Genomic DNA, 20,383 nt, shown 5'->3' with positions numbered 1-20,383 from the left:
GTGGTGAACACTCTGTATTTGCTTTAGTGAATTCTTCTCTTTATGGTAGACTTAGATAATAACATTACTCTACCTCCTGGAGCGTGTTCTTCACTTTGGTAGATGTTGTGAAGTGTTTTTTTTGTTTACAATATATAGCATCCTGCAATCATCTACCACTCTTGTCTTCCATGTCTTCCGTGGATGTCCAGGCCTTTTTGCATTGCTGAATTCACCAGTTTGTTTGTTTTTCTTTTTCCAGAATGCACCAATCTGTTGACTTGGCCACTCCTAAGGTTCTCGTAATCGTTTTTACAGCCTGAGGATGGCCTGTTTCACTTGCATTGGGAGCTCCTTTGATCACATGTTGTGGGTTCACAGCAACAGCTTTTAAATACAAATATCACACCTGGACAGGATCGGACTGGGGCATGAAGGATCCACTGGGGGAATTCAGTGATAGGGGCCCCTGTTTAGGGGTGTGGCTAGTCGCCACAGAGGATTGACTAACCGTTAGAGAGTGCATGGTCTGTGCCCCTAGATAAATATATTCAGTAAATACTGCTAGTGCATGCACGATAATGTAGCAGATTAATAATGGCAATTCACTGTAGAAAATACACAATAGTCCTGTACATTATAATGTAAGATATGTATAATGCATAATTCAAGTGCACAGTCTGGTACCTGATCCCCTGATCCCTAGAGGAGGAGGTGGGGGCCCTAGGCAGTGGAGCCCACTGGGAGTTTAACACCCCACCCCACCCTTCCCCCCGTGCCCCGGTGTGCCACTCCAACGCTGCATCTGGAATCAACTCCAGCCCCTTGGCCTGCTTAATTGATGTAGAAATAACAAAGTAGCCCAGACCTGTCCATGCAACAGCTTTTAAGTCAACTGCCTAATTACTTTTGAGCCCTTAAAAAAGAGGGAGCTACATATTAAACAGCTGTAATTCCTACACCATTTCTTCAATTCAGATGTGAATACCGTCAAATTAAAGCTGGTTAAACCATATTCATAATATAACTGTAACTTTCATTTGTTTTGGTAAACAGCTAAAATGTCAGAAATTGTATCCAAATATATATGAACCTAACTGTATAATAGATTCCCATATTCTGTATGACTACTTTTTTATGTATTTATTTTAAGTTTTCAAATGCAAAAATACAAGATGATGTCCATTAACAAACCAACAAAGATATACTAATGTGAAGGGAAAGAGGAGGGATGAAAGGAGAAAGGGAAGAGTGGCAGAAAAGGAGGCCTAGTCCAGGGCCCCACCCCTCATAAATAACGGAGTGAAAAACCCTCATGAGAAACGAGTAACATGAACCCAGTATAATTGAATGCCTACTATTTTTTATTGCCCTTTCAGGAAATCCTCGACAAGAGACCCTACTATTAGGTGTGGGGGCGTTGTGATGCAATTCACATCCTCATGGCCACACCCTATGCCTCATCGAACAGTGTGGCCAAGATAATGCAAATCGCGTCATCACCCCCCCATCCTGCCCGTTTGTCTGCTGCTGTAGGGTGTATTGCGCTTATGGGAGTCCTGGTGGACTTCCAGAAATTGGTGAGTCTCCTAGACATTCCGGGCAAGTATCCTATTGATAGTGTCAACTGAATTCCTATTTTGCAGGCTCACAATTCTGGTGCTTGTTGGATGTTGTTCCCATCAAAAATGAGAAAGGGGAGGTGGTTCTGTTTCTAGTCTCATATAAAGACATCACAGATGCAAAGTCCCGGGCTGGAACAGAGAGCTGGAAAGAGACAGGTTCAAGTAAAGCTTTTCTATATTCTGTGTAATTCGTGTTTTAGATTCTTTAAAAGAAGTATAAAATAAACTTAATTGATGTCAGCATCTTCTCTGGACAGGGAGGGGAGAGCGACATACTCGTGCTACAGGAAAAGGTTTTAACGCCAATCGTAGGCGAAGCCGTGCTGTGCTTTACCACCTCTCAGGCCATCTACAGAGACCAAATAAGGCCAAAGCTAAACTTGGAAAGGTAAGAACAGTCTTTACATCTAAATGGATATCTAGAGTAGCAAGCTGTATAGACCCTTTGATTGCAGTCCTTTAATCAAGGTTAATTTTATGCTCATTTTGATGCATGTTCTTGGTAGACACTTACACCAAGCAGCATGGCCATATATACATATAAACAGGGGCACATCAAGAGAGGAGGAGGGCCGTGTGCAGTCTCCGTCTGGGCCCCTCCTCTCTAGCCGGCACAGCAATAGACTCTGGGCACTAGGATCACTAGGAGGCCCTAGAGCTGTCCCGGAGTCTAGTGCGTATGCGCAGGTCTTTAGGAAAATGGCACAGCAGCCATTTTCCTAGTGATGTTACTACTGCGTATGCGCAAAATGCGGAAAAAATGGCCACTGCGCTATTTTCCTGGTGGTTTCTACAGCGTTGCTGTTGCCACCGCAGGACTCCGGAGGGTAAGTATTGAAAAATTGGGTGCAGGGTAGGCAGTGTGGGCCTCCCTGGACACCGAGGGCCTGTGTGTACTGCACATATTATAGATATGCCAGTGCACAATATACAATAGACAATATGCTGCTGATTAAAAACAATCATTAGTCATTACAGAAAATTGTTAATCTACACATGTATAGAACTATATAATGGCTCTTAGAGCCTGATTCAGAGATAGACGCAATGTGATGTTGTACGCAGCAATGCGACTTATTGCTACATCGCATGCGTGTAAGTTGCAGTGCACATGCGCTTTGATGGTCTTGAGTGACAGGCAGTGATCGTCAGTGGGCAGTAATAGGGGGAGGGTGGCTGTTCAAATGCAGACGTGTTGCGACCATTTTGAGGGGAGGGTCACAGCTTGCAACTGTAATCCTGTAGGCAGTTACAATGGCTCTGACGTCTTACTTCCGACGGCCAAGCTGCACACCGTAACGGTTACTCTGAAGATCAATTATCGCCCAATGGGGGTAATTCTGAGTTGATCGCAGCAGCAAATATGTTAGCAAATGGGCAAAACCATGTTCACTGCAGGTGGGGCAGATATAACATTTGCAGAGAGAGTTAGATTTGGGTGTGGTGTGTTCAAACTGAAATCTAACTTGCAGTGTAAAAATAAAGCAGCCAGTATTTACCCTGCACAGAAACAAAATAACCCACCCAAATCTAACTCTCTCTGCACATGTTATATTTGCCCCCCCTGCAGTGCACATGGTTTTTCCCAATTGCTAACAAACTTGCTGCTGCGATCAACTTGGAATTACCCCCCATGTCTGCATCTTCTTACATAAACTGCGGATCTCAGAATCCTCAAGTGGGAGTCTCAGTACAAATCCCGGTGGCTGTGACTTCTACATATAATCACACAGCTGCTGCATAGGCACTTGAGTCCATCTCTGAATCAGGCCCTTAATCAGAATGTCTCATTTACTACATCCTCTTGTTTCAGGGTGTTTTTGGCGAGATGCCCCGGGTTCCGGAATATAAAGTTGTCTCTATGCGTAAATCTCCTTTCATACTCCTGCATTATGGCCATTTTAAGGCCTGCTGGGACTGTCTGATCCTTCTTGCCACCCTCTATGTAGCAGTAACCGTCCCTTACAGTGTCTGCTTAAGTGCCGGGAAAGAGGAAGTTACCCAAAGCCCACGCAGCCCACCCAGTGCGTGTGATCTTGCTGTGGAAATCCTCTTCATACTAGGTAATTATGGCTGGTGCCAACAGCATCCCAAGCATTATTTAAAAATTGTACAATGGCTATACCATGAGGTGGAACATTGCTTATGTGGGAGACAAATTGGTGGCAGTTCATGTAATAATAATAAACATTAAAGTGATAATCTGTCTTGGATTGTCTGTATGTGACAAAATGTAATTCATAGTACAGCAGTACATTTTATATTGTTTCATACATAGGCGTGCGCAGCACATTTTATTAAGGGGTGCACCATTGGAGGGGTGTGTCTAACACCACCTTTTGGCCGTGTCTAGCACCATCTATTGATGGTCAACGCAATATAAAATATCCACCCTTGTACCAATCCTAATAATGCAGATGCATTAACAGATGTTGTGGTGTGCACCAAATAAACACCCCTGGTGGCACTCACTGCAATTACAGTGCTCCTCCTCAACCTGTACTGGCTCCTCCTCTCTTTCCTCTGCAAGCTCCAGCAGCTTACTTACAAGTCAGTAACTCACTGACACTGACAGTCGCAGACTAGTGCTGCTGCTGCTGGAAAAACGAGTGACGTGTCAATGCTGCTGCCGGCCGCCTGCCAGTATTGAATTTGTCTACCTAAGAGGAATGCTGGCTGCATGCTGCTCCTCATCAGTGGCTGGCGTTGGCATAGCATAGAAGGAGAGAGGTGGGCGTGTGGCGGGTGTGACGGGTGGGCGTGCGAGCAGCATGACCTAATCACGTCACATCATGCTGTTTTTGTACATGGAGGTGGAGCCGGGAGTTTGAAAGCCGGTGGCAGTGGCACCCTTGATTAACCCAGGCGTCCGGTCAGTAATGCAGTCCTGACAGGGTGCAACGCAGAGGGGACAGTAATCAGCCTGCTCGGCGATCGCTGCATCAGGCTGTGAGATCGGAGTGCCGGACATTAGGGGGTGCCTGTGCGCACCAGGCACCCTCCCTGCGCACACCTATGGTTTCATACCAAATTTAGAAAGTTTAAGTGCCAGATTGCGGATTTACATAAGAGTTGTCAGTGACAGGACAACACGGGTGTACTGCTCCTTGCAATTAGTCAGCGGCTTAATCAGGGAGAAAGATGATAAACACTATTAGAGCATTATCTTAAAAGAGATGTGGTTACAGTAATTACCAAAGAGGAACAGTCCTAAAGCCTGATGTTGTGGTTACATGTCAGTGACTTATTAGGAAGCACAATCCCAGATGTCTTGTCTATTTTACAAGCTTCCTTTGATGCCATCTGAGGTTCCATCTTTATATACAATGATGGTAGGCTGCTGTGTTTAAAATCCCTTCAGGAAATTAATTACTATAGTTTACATGGGATAGCTTTAGATTAGAGATGAGCGGGTTCGGATTTACGTGAACCCGCTCATCTCTACTTTAGATGTCACTGAATCTTGTACAGGTTCAGTCTCTGCTACATGCTTGTGTTCTACCATAATAGACATAATATTTTTTTTTTCAGTTTCTTATATAGCGCAGTATATTTTGTTGCACTTTACAATTGGATAAATTGATAAAACAAAACTGGGTAATAACAGTCAGACATATAGGTAGGAAGGCAATGCTGGCAAGCTAACGATCTGTAGAGAAATAGGCATTGATACACATAGATAGGTGTTATCTATTGCATAATGATCCACCAGATTACAAGGGATCCATTCAGGATACTGGCGTTCAGCATCCCAGCACTCAGAATACCGCCGGCATCGTGACATGGGTCGAGATGTCGGCATCGGGATACCGAATGCTGGAATCCCAAACGACCTCCGGCGGAGGGGGGAGGGGGTGTAGGTTTAGGCTGCGGGGACAGGGTTAGGGTTAGGCTGCAGGGGAGGGAGGCTTAGGTTTAGGCTGCAGGGGAGGGGGGTTAAGTTTAGGTACCACTGGGGAGTGTTAGGGTTAGGCTGCGGGGGGAGGGGGGGGTTAGGGTGGAAAGTAGGCTGCGGGAGTGGAGGGTTAGGGGAGAGGGTAAACATACTTATCTGACCTCTATTGGGATTCTCTGCTTCGTGATGCTGGAGTCTGTCATTTGACCGTTGGCATCCCATCCGCCGGGGTAACGTATGTCTTCCGGTTGCAAAGGTTCTTGGTGGGCTGTATAATATGGTCACACAGAAATGTTGGCCAGGGGTCAGGAGGATGTGAAAGTGAAGAATGAGAAAATATGTGAGGATATGTGTGGACTGTACAGTGGGGATGTAATTGAATAGGAAAGTTTATGAAGGTTATGTGGACGGTTCCAGAATTTGATAGGCTTGCCTGAAGAGGTGGATTTTCAGGGAACGCTTGAAGGTTTGGAGACTAGAGAAGAGTCTTATTGTGTGTGAGAGGGAATTCCACATAGTGGGTACAACCCTATAGAAAGTCCTGCATTCATGATTGGGAGCGAATAGTGAGTAACATGTATTAATATTTTACGCACAACGGTTCTAACAGTCTGCTCTTCCATTGGTTAACAGATATCATTTTGAATTTTCGTACAACATTTGTTAGTCAGTCTGGACAGGTGGTATTCTCTTCACGTCTCATCGTCCTCCATTACATCAGGACATGGTTCCTGTTGGATCTTCTGGCTGCCCTCCCTGTGGATCTGCTGTACAGCTTTAAAGTTAATATAGTGAGTATATACTATTTTTCTGAGTTGTATCTCATATATTTCTTTCAGCACTATGTACAGTATATGATACATATCATATATCAGTCTATGTATTCTTGCATTTTTACAGTATACTTGCCTTTTTCATTAGTTCTTGATGCTGTATACCAGTGGGATGCGGTTAATTTATTGGTTGTCGGATCCCGGCGGTCAGGATACCAACACCGGAATCCCGACAGCCGGGGAAATGCCAGCGGTCAGATTTCCAACAGAAGCCCAATATTCCCACTAGCGTGGCGGTCCACGCCACCACTCGAGAAGGCGTGGTGAGCACAGCGAGCCCGCGAGGTGACTCGATGTGCTCACTGCTGGGATCCCGGCCACCGGTGTTTCATACCGAACCATACTAGTTTATATTTGTGTATGATAACGTTTTTATATAGGTGTATTATACAGTAGAACAGTCTGTTCTTATATCTGTATATATTTTATGGAATAATGGTCCGCTTTACACCAATGTGTCATACAGGGCTGCAATCAGGATGCCGGCGTTCGGGATGCCAGAGCTCGAAATGCCAGCGCCGGAATCCTGACATACGCCAAAATCCCTGTGTTGGAATACCGACGCCGGAAACCCAACTGCCGGCATCCTGAACTTAAGGTCACCTAGACGCGGGGGGTTGGGAGGTTGGGAGGGGGGTTTGGCTTAGACTGGGGGGGTTAGGGTTAGGCTTTGGGAAAGGGAGGGTTAGGCTTCAGGGTGGGAGGGTTAGGGTTAGGCACCACCGGGGAGGGGGGGTTAAGTTTAGGCTGCAGGGTGAGGGGAGAGGTTAGAGTTAGGCTGTGGGAAGGGAGGGTTGGGGGAGGGGTAAAGGTTAGGCATACTTATCTGACATATGTCGGCATTCTGTGTTTCAGGATGCCGGTGTCGGTCTTATGACCGCCAGCATCCCATCCGTCGGGATTTCGTATGTATTCCATCATATGTGTACTAGTCCTTTTTTTTAAATCATTATATGATTATCTATTTTATGTTAGGATGTGATACAGCATAATAGTTTTATCTCAGTATGATATTTAATCTGGTATAATGGTTTATTTATAGCAGTGTTTGATACTTTTAATGGAGTATATTATGTCAGACTATGAAATGGTATAATAGCATATACTGTACAGTAGTATCTCAGCCTATGATATGGTGTAATGGTCTAAGGGCCTTATTCAGGTTGCATCACGGTAAAAAAGGTTTTTCTTACATAACCATCCATGTGGAATACAATTGGGAATAGTAACCTGCACGAGGCACCTTGTCCAAAGCATGGTGAGCGAAATGATACATGTGGCTTAAAATGGTAAATGGCACCCAAAAAAAACCCCAACAACTGGTGGCAACATTTTTTTGTGTCAACTATTTCCATGTCGACCTTTTGACTGTGTAAAAATGTTGTACCTGTCAACCTTTTCAGGTGTCTACCATTTACATGTCAACCTATTAACCCTGTCGACCTTTTGACCCTGTTGACCTGTTCCATGTCAACCATATGGGGTTGGGTGTTCGAATCAGTTGTTTTAGCGCACCCCGTTTCGTCCAGTTGCCTTTCACTTTAGATGGAGCAATATTCAGTTGTTGTTCCGGCACTGGGTTGTCCATTCCTTTTTCGTGCTGCTCGTGCCCATATAGACCACGTTTAGCCACGTAAAGTGGCAATACCTGTCTAAACTATTGGGCACAACAAGGAAAATGTGCAAAAAGACAGACTTTTTACATATTTATGCTTGCCAAATCTGTCTTCAGTAGTCCACTGGCAGTGCTTCATGACCCAGGCAAGCCTCTCTTCTATTGTTGCAGAACAGATGTAAATTTTTAGCCCATTACTTGTTCCTTTAAAACAGACTTTTTTATTTTTTATTTTTCTATAACTCTGAAATCTACATTCTTTTTCACTTTTTCCTAGCCTCATTTTTTTGTTTTGTTTATCTCTAGCAGCTTATCGCTTACTTATGTATCATTTCAGGTTACTCAGTAGACTTGAATTGCTAAAATTTAATCAAAAACTAGTAAAATGGGGGTGTTCTAAAACTTTGACCAGTAGTGTAGTATATTGTTAAATCTTCATATACAGTATATCACATAGGATCATATTTTATTTTATCATAACTACATGGCAATAGTTTCTGTTTTCTAATTTTATTATATCTTCTGCTTTATGAAAGTATTTTGCAGCTCACCTTCTAAAGACTGTACGCCTACTGCGTCTGCTGCGCCTCCTCCCACGATTGGACTGGTATTCCCAGTACAGTGCGGTCGTCCTCAGCTTCCTGATGGTCGTCTTTGCTCTCCTAGCGCACTGGGTTGCCTGTATCTGGTATTTCATTGGTCAGCGAGAAATTGAAAGTAGTCAGTCAGAAGTGCCAGAGATTGGTAAGTCCGCATGATCTATTATTATTTTATTTGAGGCGGTGGGTGGAGCGAAGTTAGATGTATATCATACATGTTTTTGACCTGCCTTGCTCTATCAGGGGACAGGGACAGGATGACTCAAAGCACCATAAAACCAGAGCCGGACCTAGGCATAGGCAAACTAGGCAAATGCCTAGGGTATTTGGAATGCCTTGGGGCACAAGCAGCTTCTACTGATTAAAATCATATGTGGCATGTCTATATTCTGTGTGTGATTGTGACTGTATCTGCATACGAAATGCTACGTTACAGTGTATTCCTGGAAATTACTGTAATGTAGCATTTCATATGCAGATACAGCCACAGTCGCACACAGAATATAGGCATGCCACATATCATTTTAATCAGCAGAAGCTGCTTATGCACCCTAGCCATATAGCACTGCAAGTAAGATGCATTTTCAGCAAAAAGGCACCAACATTTTTTGCAAAAAAGGCATCTCCTGCTGCATGGCATACTTAGGCAAGATGTATGAGGATACATCTGTATCCAAGCAGAGGCAGAGTTTATAGTATTAGTGGCCGTGTGAGTGCTGTGTTAGTGGATTGGTTGTGCAATAGTGTTCGGCATATATGTAAGGGGCATTATGTGTGTCATTATGTGTATAAGGGCATTAATAATGTGCTGCATATATGTAAGGGACGTTATGTGTATAAGGGCATTAATAAAAGTTGGCATAATGTGTAAGGTGCATTATGTTTATAAAGGCATTAATAATGTGTGTCGTATGTGTAAGAGACATTACTGTGTGGTATTATGTGTATAATGCATTACTAATGTGTGGCATTATGTGTATAAGGTGCTCTATTGTGTGGCATAACGTATAGAAAGGGCACTACTGTGTGTTCTAATGTGAATAAAGGGCAATATGGTGTGGTGTAATGTGAATAAGGAGCAATTCAGTGTGATGTAATGTGAATAAGGGACACTACTGTGAGGAGTAACGTACATAAAGTAAAGTGGTACTACTGTGTGGTGTAACGTGAATAAGGGACACTATTGCATGATAAAATGTGAAAAAGTTGCACTACTCTGTGGCCTAATTTGAATTGGTGGTACTATTGTGTGGCCATGCCCCTTCCCAGCAAGAACACGCCGTTTTTGGGCTGTGCGCCAAATGTGCGTATTGTTCCTATTTAAAGTATAGGTGGTAGGAGCACCAAAATGAGGACTGCTATGGGTGAGGGGTGATGATGCTGGGAAAGGGGTGCAGGGTCAGTGGTGGAACTAGCGGCGTTGCTAGGGGGCACCAGCCAAAAACTTGCCTAGAGCATCATATTGGTTAGGGCCGGCTCTGCATGAAACCATTGGTTTTCCCGGATTGGCCACTCTTCTGAGGAAGTAGGTGAACGCAGGAGGTTGGTCTTCTCTCTTGGGGGTATGGGAAAGATCCCCAGAATTCAGGCCATTCCGAGAGAGTAGACAACTATGATACGGTATATGTATTTTACTGTACTTCTTGAAATAGAATAATGTATACTATGAAGTTAATTCAGGTTGGATCGCAAATGGCAGTCCCGGCGGCACCCATCAGCCCCATGCCGGCGCCCCCCCCGCCCCCCCCCCCCCCACCCCCCCCCCCCCCCCATGGTGGCGGGCGCAGTCGCACAAATACTACATTTCTTCAAATTTACTAAGGAATGGGGCTGGCTGCACCTTCCTACATTGGCCTGGTCCCAGTTTAAAGGGATTATATGGTAAACCTAGATATGCTTAACTCCATCGCACTGCAGATTTATAAGAGATAAATCATAATAATGTCAAGATATTAAGGTTATTTCATTTTAAAATAAAATTTTAAAAGTGAAAATAACTTGTTGCTAGAATCTATGATTTGCAAGCAGTCTTTTTCTAGGAAATAGGATTTGTCGCCTAGCAACGGCTAGTGCAAGGATTCACAACCACAAGCCTCAAGGCATACAAACAGTCTAGGTTTTAGTGAAAACTATGCTTGAGCACAGATGGTTAAATCAGAATAACTGAGGCACTAATTAAGTCAGCTGTACTTAAGTATGGCTATCCTTGAAACCTGGACTGTTCAGGACCGTGTTGAAGAATCCCTAAGCGAGTGGGTGGTAAGCAAGCTTTCCAATTACCACTGTAACATGGTAAAATGAAGAGATTTCACTTACATACCTCACAACATGACCCTCTCCAGGAGGTACACAATACTCTGCTTCTGGACTTTTCTCTTAATTTAGGATTGCCGGCACCTGTTTTGAACAGGTTAATGGACGAGAAAGGCATTTCAGCACAGGTGATGGCAATCATAAATTAAGAGGGAATTCCAGGAGCAGAGCATTGTGTCCCTCCTAGAGAGGGTCATGTTGGGAGGTATGTACTTAGCTTGTTCATACAGTGATGGGGAAGCCAGCGCCTGCTCTATGATGGTCAGGTTCAGGATCGGACTGACCCACAGGGGTACAGGGGAAACCACTGGTGGGCCCCACTGCCTGGGGCCCCCCTCCTTCCTCTAGGGATCAGGTTCCAGACTGTGCACTTGTATTACACATGGTAGATATGTTGCATTACAATGCACAAGACAATTGTGTATTTCAATCCTCTGTGGAGGCTTGCCACACCCCCTTTGTAGGCTGGCCACACCCCTAAGTATGGGCCCATATCAATGCATTCCCCCGGTGGGCCCTTCAGGCCCCAGTCCAACACTGGTCAGGTTATTACACAAGTCTGCCCATCAGGCATATTTTTCTGAAGCACACTGATGGCAATCCCATGACTAGATAAATATCTAGCCTTGGGATATCAATATCATATATCTAGATATTGATGTCTCTGGTGCACCTAGTTCAGAGGAACTGAGTGCTGTTACTAGGTCTGAATTTTATTCCCTAGAACAAACAAAATTCATACTTGATCGCTGTTGTGCGTCCCAAGCCAAAACCCAGCAACTTAACCTAATCCGGATTCAAAAACAACCCTAGCCGTGACAATAAATTATTATTTTTTTTATAAAATACTTCTAGGGACTGTATATGAACTATGGGGACCAATCACTTTTTTTTTAGCAGAATTTGCATAGGCTCCAAAATGACTATATATATATATATATATACTAGGTGCTTCATCGCGCCCTACGGGCGCTCTTCACACCGTCGTAGGGGGCTACGCCCCCTTCACCCCTGCACGTCTTTGTGTGGTTGAATATATGATTATATGGAGTATTACCTGCATTCCTACTGTTGTTAGAGGTAAAATATTGCGCAATGTAAGGGCAGCGGATGGTGATGGGGGCGTTGCCTCTTGCTACGGCGTGAACAGCGGCTGCAAGGCCCGATGTAGAAAATGTAGCGGGTGTGTGGGGGACCGTGGATGGGGGGGAGTGTCTGTAGATGCTGCAGGTGGAGGGGCGAATGGGGAAGGGAGTTGGGAGGTGCTGCGGGTGGGGTTGGGCGGGGGAGTGGGGTCCGGAGGTGCTATGGGTGGGGGAAGGGCGGGGGGTCGCGGGTGGGGAAGGGACAGGTGCGAGGGTTGCTGCGGTGTGGGGGAGGGTGTCTGTAGATAGTACGGGTGGAGGGGGTTTGATGCAGGGAGGGGGTGTGCGGATGGGTGAGGGGGCTGCGGGTGGTGGAGGGGCAGGTGCGGGGGTGCGTGGATGCTGCAGGTGGGGTTGGGAGGTGCCATGTGGGGGGGGGGAGAAGCATTGGTGGTGCAGGTGGGAGAGGGGCAGGTGCGGTGGGGTGGGGGACGGGGTCCGAGGGCGGTAGGGGAGGGGCAGTTGTGGGTGTTCCGAGGGTGGGGGAGGGGTGGGTGGCACAGGGGGGAAGGGAGGGGTGCGGGGTTTGCTGCTGTGTGGGGGAGGGTGTCTGTAGATGCTACGGGTGGAAGGGGGTTGATGGTGGTGGCGCATATGGGTGAGGGGGTTGGGAGGTGCTGGGGAGGGGGGGAGGCTGTGAATGGGAGAGTGGATTTGGAGGCGGTGTGAATAGTGGAGGAGAGGGGGTGTGATGGGGGAGGGGCAGGTGCAGGGCTGTTGGGGATGGAGTAAGGGTTCCGAAGGTGCTGAGGGTGGAGAAGGGGTTGATTGCTGGGGTGCGGTGGATGGTGGAGGGGTCCAGAGGTGCTGCAGGTGGAGAAGGGGCTGATTGCGGGGGTGTGGTGGATGGTGGGGGGGGGTCCGGAGGTGCTGCGGGTGGTGGAGGGGCAGGTGTGGTGGTGCGTGTAGGGGAGGTGGGGTGCTGCAGGTGGGGTAGGGGGTTGGGAGGTGCCGTGTGGGGGGGAAGCATGGGTGGTGCGGGTGGAAGAGGGGCAGTTGCGGTGGTTTGGCAGATGGGGGAGGGGGTCTGGAAGTGCCGCGGGTGGTGGAGGAGCAGGTGTGGGGGTGCGTGGATGACATGGGTGGGGGAGGGGGGGTGCTGCAGGTGGGGTAGGGGGTTGGGAGGTGCAGTGTCGGGGGGGGGGGGGGGAGAAGCACGGGTGGAAGAGCGGCAGGCGCGGTGGTGTGGCGGATGGGGAGGGGGTCTGGAAGTGCCGTTGGTGGTGGAGGCGCAGTTGTGGGGGTGCGTGGATGCCAAGGGTGGGGGAGGGGGGGTGCTGCTGGTGGGGTAGGGTTTGGGAGGTGCCGTGTGGGGTGGGAGAAGCATGGGTGGTGCGGGTGGAAGAGAGGCAGGTGGGGTGGTTTGGCAGATGGGGGTGGGGGTCTGGAAGTGCTGCGGATGGTGGAGGCGCAGTTGTGGGGGTAGCAGTGGGTGGGGGACGGGGTCCTATACACACAGCATGATACTGGTCTGTACAGCATGGACATATACAGACACAGCGACTGCACTCCTGTCTGCACTCACCACTTGTGGCTGGGCTGGGCCCCGGCATTCCCATGGCCACTTCCTCACACAGCTGCAGAATGCTGTACACCGCCGACAACTCCTCCTCCGCTCCTCGGTGTCGTTATCCACAGAAGGCCCTGAGAGAGTCACCTCCTCACACAGCAACACGTTGGGGTCGGCGGGCGCAGCCTCTTCCGCTCCCCGGCTCCTCCGTCAGGTGGACAGTGGACCGGCATCCCCCGAGGCCGTCCCTTCCCCACACAGCTGCAGCGTGCTCTGGTCCCCCGCCGGAGCCTCCTCCGATCCCAGTCCAGTAAAAAGTTAGTGAAGCAGGAGCGTGGCAGGGACCCATAGGCAGCTGCCTAATGCTGGCGCCGGCCCTAATACTGAGCACTCCCCCAGGCAGCATGGCGCCTGGAGAGCTGCGGGTGGGGGAGCGACTTTATGTGGAGCTGGGGGCAGGAGTGGCGTGAGGCTGGGCGCCTGCACACAGACAGGTGTGGGTGACGGGGATGTGGAAGTGGAGGGGGTTACGGCGTTGTGCTGACGGCGTGTGGCGGTACAGTGTGGGCCGGGTGTATGAGAGAGGTTGTGGGGCGGGCGGCAGCGGTCTGTGCGGCCGTGGTGCGTGCGGCGTGCTGCCGTTACTGTGTGTCCGCGTCTGCAAGGTGATGCACAGACATGGGGCGGCAGGGAGGGGACGCAGAGACGCGGGGCGGCAGGGAGAGGGACGCAGAGAGGCGGGGCGGCAGGGAGGGGATAAAGAGACGCGAGTCGGCAGGGAGGGGATGCAGAGAGCCGGGGTGGCAGGGAGGGAACGCAGAGACGCGGGGCGGCATGGAGGGGACGCAGAGATGCGGTGCGGCAGGGAGGGGATGCAGAGAGGCGGGGCGGCAGGGAGGGGACGCAGAGAGGCGGGGCGGCAGGGAGGGGACGCAGAGAGGCGGGGCGGCAGGTAGAGGATAGAGAGACGCGGGTCAGCAGGGAGGGGACGCAGAGATTTGGGTCAGCAGGGAGGGGACGCAGAGAGGCAGGGAGGGGACGCAAAGAGGCTGGGCGGCAGAGAGGGGACGCAGAGACGCGGTGCTGCCTATGTACTCTCTCTCACCTGTGAGGTTGGGGCAGCGTCCACAGTACCATGTGTGCTGTCCCGCATCTCAGGCTTGTGCAGCCGGTAGGCCAGTCCCTGTTGTGTGCAGTCCGGGTCTCTGGGGATGGTGGGAGGCAGCGTTTTCTTAGGTGTGCGGAGGAGGCGGCGGGTGTCTGTACGCGGCGCAGGGAGGCCTATGAAGCCGCCATACACATTAGGAGGGACGGGTGGCGCAGGAGACGGACGGGGAGGCAGCAGTCAGGCGCGGGTGATGCTGCGCCGTAACTGGCGGGACAGTGGGTCCCAGGCGCGGCTGCAGTGCGGGAGCTGGCGCTGGGGGTGTGCGGAGGGAGGGAGGGGTGGTGCGGCCCGCGGCTGTCTGGTCGGCTGTGGTGCGGCCCGGCCACCGTGTCCGTGCAGCGGATGGGTGTGAGAGTCTGGGAGATGGTGGGCTTGTGCGGCGGGTGGGATCGGTGCTGTGGGGTTAGCGGGTGTGTGTGCTGGTCCGTTATGCATCGGGTCTGGGCCGTCAGTGGCTGCATGTGGGAGCTGGTGGAGGGGAGTTTGGGGGTGTGTGCTGCGGGTGGCATTGGGGTGTAGGTGGCCATGGTTACCTGGAACTGTGGTGGGTCCGTCCCCTGGTGGCTTGTGGCTGGGGATGGTGGGGGGGCTTGTGGCTGCTGCTCCCGTTCTGCTAGTGGTATGCCGGGACAGGGCAGGAGCTGCTAACTCCACCCTGCCCTGTGACTACACCCAGCATTAGAACTGCAGGCACAGAGTCACAAGGCAAATATATAGGAGATATATAGATATATATATATATATATATATATAGGAGATAAACACACACACACACACACACACACACACACTATGGGGGCAGTGTATATTTGGCACAGTGTGGCATTGTATACCTGGCCCTGGTGGGGGGGGGGGGGGGGCAATGTATATTTGGCACAGTGTCGGCATTGTATAGCTGGCACAGGGGGCCAATGTATATCTGGCACAGTGTGGGTATTGTATATCTGGGCCTGTGGGGGCAATGTCTATCTACCACTGTGGGGGAAATTGTATAGCTGGCACTGTGGGGGCAATTGTGTAGCTGGCAGTGTGGGGGCAATTGTATAGCTGGCACTGTGGGGGCAATTGTACAGCTGGCACTGTGGGGGCAATTGTACAGCTGGCACTGTGGGGGCAAGTGTACAGCTGGCACTGTGGGGGCAAGTCTACAGCTGGCACTGTGGGGGCAATTGTATAGCTGGCACTGTGGGGGCAAGTGTACAGCTGGCACTGTGGGGGCAAGTCTACAGCTGGCACTGTGGGGGCAATTGTATAGCTGGCACTGTGGGGGCAGTGTATAGCTGGCACTGTGGGGGCATTGCATGCAGGAGGTGGTGCTGGGGTTGTGGGGAGGGGGATTTAGGTGGTGTGCGGCTCGACGGCGTGTCCCGCGGCTGCATGCTGAAGGATAGTGCTGGGGTTGTGGGGAGGGGAGGATGTGTGCTGTGCGGCTCGTCTGTTCAGCTGACGTCGGGTCCCGGCCAGCTTGTCCTGGAGCGGATGGCGGGTCCCCGGCAGCTTGTCGTGGAGCGGACGGCGGGCCCCGGCCAACGTGTTGTGGAGCGGCTGCATGCAAGAGGTGGGGTGCTGGGGTTGTGGGGGATGGGGGGATCGGTGGTGTGCAGCTCGTCCGTGGTGCGGACGGCGGGTCCCGGACAGCCTGTGTGTGCCGCGGCTGCATGCAGGAGGTGGTGCTGGAGTTGTGGGGAGGGGACGGGGGGAATAACTGGTGTGGGGTGAGGGTGTCTTGTGTGTGTGTGTGTGTGTGTGTGTGTGTGTGTGTGTGTTCGTCCATTGTGCGGACGTCGTCTCTGGGGCTGCTGGCTGCCTCTGGGGACTAGGGAAGGGGGGGTGCGGGTGTCATTGGGGTGTAGGTGGCTGTTTTGGGGGGTAAACCTAGGGAGGGGTGCATGGTTACCAGGCACTGTGCTGCGTCCGGCCACTGGTGGGTTGTCTGTGGAGATGGTATCCGGATTCTGTGGCTGCAGTGCTGCTCCCGTTAGTGGTGTGCTGAAACTCCCCCCAATAAATATATATATATATATATATATATATATATATATATATATATATAAGATGGCAATGTGTCCGGCACTCCTATAATATGGGTTACCTTCACCCGGTGCCCTCGCAAGTGAAAGGATGCAGGCAGGCAGGCAACAGGCGACAACCAAGTCTGCAACAACGTTTCAATCTTAATAGATTTTCATCAGGTTATATATATATTGAACATTCGAAATGCAAACAGTTATATATGTATGCATATATAACTACATAGATATTTATATATCTCAAGATCTATTTTGCAGGAAAATCTGACTATATTTATACAGTAGTAAGCACTGATTAGACAGCTTATCTTGACTCATGAAGTTGCAGTATACATGTCAATCCAGTAGATTGCGCACCAAGCATCTTTTGTGTTAATTCCTGAAGGAAAAACTGCAAATATTGTTTACAAAAACATTTTGTGATCAATGTCTACAATATAAAATATATATCACAATATTAGATGCCACTACTGTCTTCGAAAAATTAGTTCCGCTGAGCAATAACCACAAGTGTATCCATGGGCAAACGTAGGTTATTACTATAGGAGTCTAGAAAAATCACAAGTTTGTTTTGGGAGGGACTATAAATAGATTTGGGCTAGTTTATGGTGTAGACCAGTGATGGCTAACCTTGACACTCCAGCTGTTGTTGAACTACATATCCCAGCATGCCCTGCTACAGTTTTATTATTTGGCCATGCTAAAACTGATGCAGGGCATGCTGGGATGTGTAGTTCAACAACAGCTGGAGTGTCAAGGTTAGCCATCACTGGTGTAGACAGAGTGACTGATTATTATGCCCCAGGCTGAATGTGTCAGCAGTATATTGCTCAAGTAGATTATGCTGGGGACTTCACTGCTTTCATTAAACCGGTAAAGCAGTGTTTCCCAACCGCAGTCCTCAAGGCACATCAACGGTCCAAGTTTTAAGGATAGCCTTGCATGAGCACAGGTGACTTCATTAGTACCTCAATTATATTGATTTAACCATCTGTGCTGAAGCCTGGATATCCTCAATACCTGGACTGTTAGTGTGCCTTGAGGACCGATGTTGGGAAACACGGATGTAAAGGCATAGGGTACTTTTGACAGGCCAAACACCACTGGGGTCTGCTGAAACAGGTGGACTCTATAGCACAGGTTCTCAAACTCGGTCCTCAGGACCCCACACAGTGCATGTTTTGCAGGTCTCCTCACAGAATCACAAGTGAAATAATTAACTCCACCTGCGGACCTTTTAAAATGTGTCTGTGAGTAATTAATACACCTGTGCACCTGCTGGGTTACCTGCAAAACATGAACTGTGTGGGGTCCTGAGGACCGAGTTTGAGAACCACTGCTCTATAGTAAAAACACAAAAACTGCCTGTGGTTAAGATTGACAGCAATAGAATGCAAAGCTTCATTTAAATCACAGATTCTCAAACTCGGTCCTCAGGACCCCACACAGTGCATGCTTTGCAGGTCTCCTCACAGAATCGCAAGTGAAATAACTAGCTCTACCTGTGGACCTTTTAAAATGTGTCAGTGAGTAATTAATACACCTGTGCACCTGCTGGGTTACCTGCAAAACATGCACTGTGTGGGGTCCTGAGGACCGAGTTTGAGAACCACTGCTTTAGATCTATTATGAGGCAAAACCAGCTTCTAGATAACAGAAACGGGATGTCTGCTAGCCTGTCTACCCTGAACTTTCTTTATATGTGTGTGTGCATAATCAGTGCCTCCACATTAGACATTTTTTATGGGAAATAAAGAACTCTTCTAACCTTTGCAGGCTGGGTCTAACAACGGGATACAATCAATTTGCCGGCTGTTGGGATCCAGGCGGTCAGGATACTGACGCGGAATCCCGAAATCCGACAATGCAGACAGCCGCAATACCAGCTCACAGGGGCTATTCCCACTCGTGGGGGTGTCCACGACACCCATAGAGTGGGAATAGATCCTGTGGCGAGCGCATCAAGCCACTGAACCCGCAGCGTGGTGAGCCCACAAGGGGACTCGTAGTGCTCGCCCCACTGCTGGCATTCTGGCAGGAGGGATGCATCATGCCGCCGTCGGCATACGCGCACGAAGGGGGGGGTTCCGAGTACCTAGAACCCCCCCCTGGCGAGCGATCCATCCGCGCTGGTGACCGATTTTTTTTTTTCTGGCTACGGAGGAGCTGCACCTGTAACGTGGCTGCAGCATCTCCCTTCGTGTCCTTACACTGACAGGCGGCTGCTGTGCTGTCTGCCTGTAGGGGGAGCTGCAGCGAAAGCGCGCAGCTCCTCTCAGGCAGTACGTTGGGCATCCTCTCAGGCAGTACGTTGGGCATTATGACAGAGCCTGGTGAGGCAGGAAGTAGCTGTCTCTGCTATTATCAGCCACTCAGCACTACTGCAGCAGCCAGCAGGTGAAAGAGGGGACAGTAGTGTACATGATGTCCCAATTACTGTGAGTAGCATGTGGTTGGGTGGAGGGGCTGTGCTTCCTGTCAATGGTGTGTTTGTAAACTCTATGCATGTATGCTGTATGTGTATGTATGGCAGTATGTCTGCATGTTTACTCTGTGTGTGCATGTATACTGTATGTATGTGTGTGTGCATGTATACTGTGTGTGGCTGAGTGCATGTATGTGTGCTGTGTGCATGTATACTGTGTGTGTGCTGTATGCATGTATACTGTGTGTGTGCTGTGTGCATGTATACTGTGTGTGGCTGTGTGCATGTATACTGTGTGTGTGCTGTGTGCATGTATACTGTGTGTGGCTGTGTGCATGTATACTGTGTGTGTGCTATGTGCATGTATACTGTGTGTGGCTGTGTGCATGTATACTGTGTGTGGCTGTGTGTAACAATTGACATAGGCGCTAATGAAAAAGTAATGATAAAGCTGAAGAAAAGAATATCATTAGTGGCACCTGTAAAGAAAAAGATTGTTAGATAAATGTTTACAGCTCTTTAAGGGTAATGTGGAAAGAGCCGGTATACTGGAGTTTGATAGTGGTTCAGGTTACCTGTCCCTATCTTACACTAATCGGGACCTTTTCCTCCGCTGTCCGGTAATGCGTTGTCTTCAGATGCGTCTAGCCGCGATCGGCAGTTGTTGATGACGTCACCTGCTGGTCCCGTGAATCTGCTCCATGTCGTGGCTTGGCAGTTGCCGGTCTCCTTCCACGCTGTGTGTGTAAGTTTGCTGTGTGTGTGTATGTATGTACGTACGTATATACGTACGTACGTACGCTGTGTGCATATACACTTTGTGTATGTAAGTATGCTGTGTGCATGTATACTGTGTGTATGTATGTGTGCTGTGTGCATGTATACTGGATGTGTGTTGTGCGCATGTACACTGTTGTGTGTGTGCATGCACACCGTGTGTATGTATGTATGTAGTGTTCACTCTAGGAGTGAAAAGGGGCAGGGCGCCGGACTCCGGGGGCACATGTGCGCGCGCGTCCGAAATGGGGGGCGGCAACGCAAATTAGGGGGCGTGGCCACGCCTTCGTCATTTTAGGGGGCGGTGCGGCCCACAGACGCTACTATAGAGAGCGTCTGTGGCCGGCGACGTCACTGTTGGGGGCGTGCCCAGCACCTCCGTCGGTGCTGGGCTTCCCCCAGCCCTCTCCCAATGCGTGAATGGATGCCGCGCGCATGCGTACGGCATCTATACACGCCGGGAGGGCAG

General features: G+C 49.5%; 1 protein-coding gene across 4 annotated transcripts in view; it reads left to right on the top strand.

Moving 5' to 3' along the window:
* The window catches only part of KCNH3 (potassium voltage-gated channel subfamily H member 3), a 158,609-nt gene that overhangs the window by 57,966 nt on the left and 80,260 nt on the right, over window positions 1-20,383 (top strand). For 2 of the 4 annotated variants that reach the window (XM_063952672.1, XM_063952671.1), the window contains exons 4-8: window positions 1,626-1,766; window positions 1,862-1,992; window positions 3,418-3,667; window positions 6,133-6,290; window positions 8,484-8,691. In XM_063952672.1, coding sequence (XP_063808742.1) covers window positions 1,626-1,766; window positions 1,862-1,992; window positions 3,418-3,667; window positions 6,133-6,290; window positions 8,484-8,691 — 888 coding nt within the window. Of the gene's footprint in view, window positions 1-1,625; window positions 1,767-1,845; window positions 1,993-3,417; window positions 3,668-6,132; window positions 6,291-8,483; window positions 8,692-20,383 lie in introns of those variants that run through there. The other 2 variants (XM_063952673.1, XM_063952674.1) reach the window with 2 other exon arrangements.

The sequence above is a fragment of the Pseudophryne corroboree genome, chromosome 2 (genome assembly GCF_028390025.1).
Source record: "Pseudophryne corroboree isolate aPseCor3 chromosome 2, aPseCor3.hap2, whole genome shotgun sequence".
Taxonomy (NCBI): domain Eukaryota; kingdom Metazoa; phylum Chordata; class Amphibia; order Anura; family Myobatrachidae; genus Pseudophryne; species Pseudophryne corroboree.
Note: the sequence above shows the minus strand (reverse complement) of the source record. Positions and strands in the feature narration are given on the sequence as shown.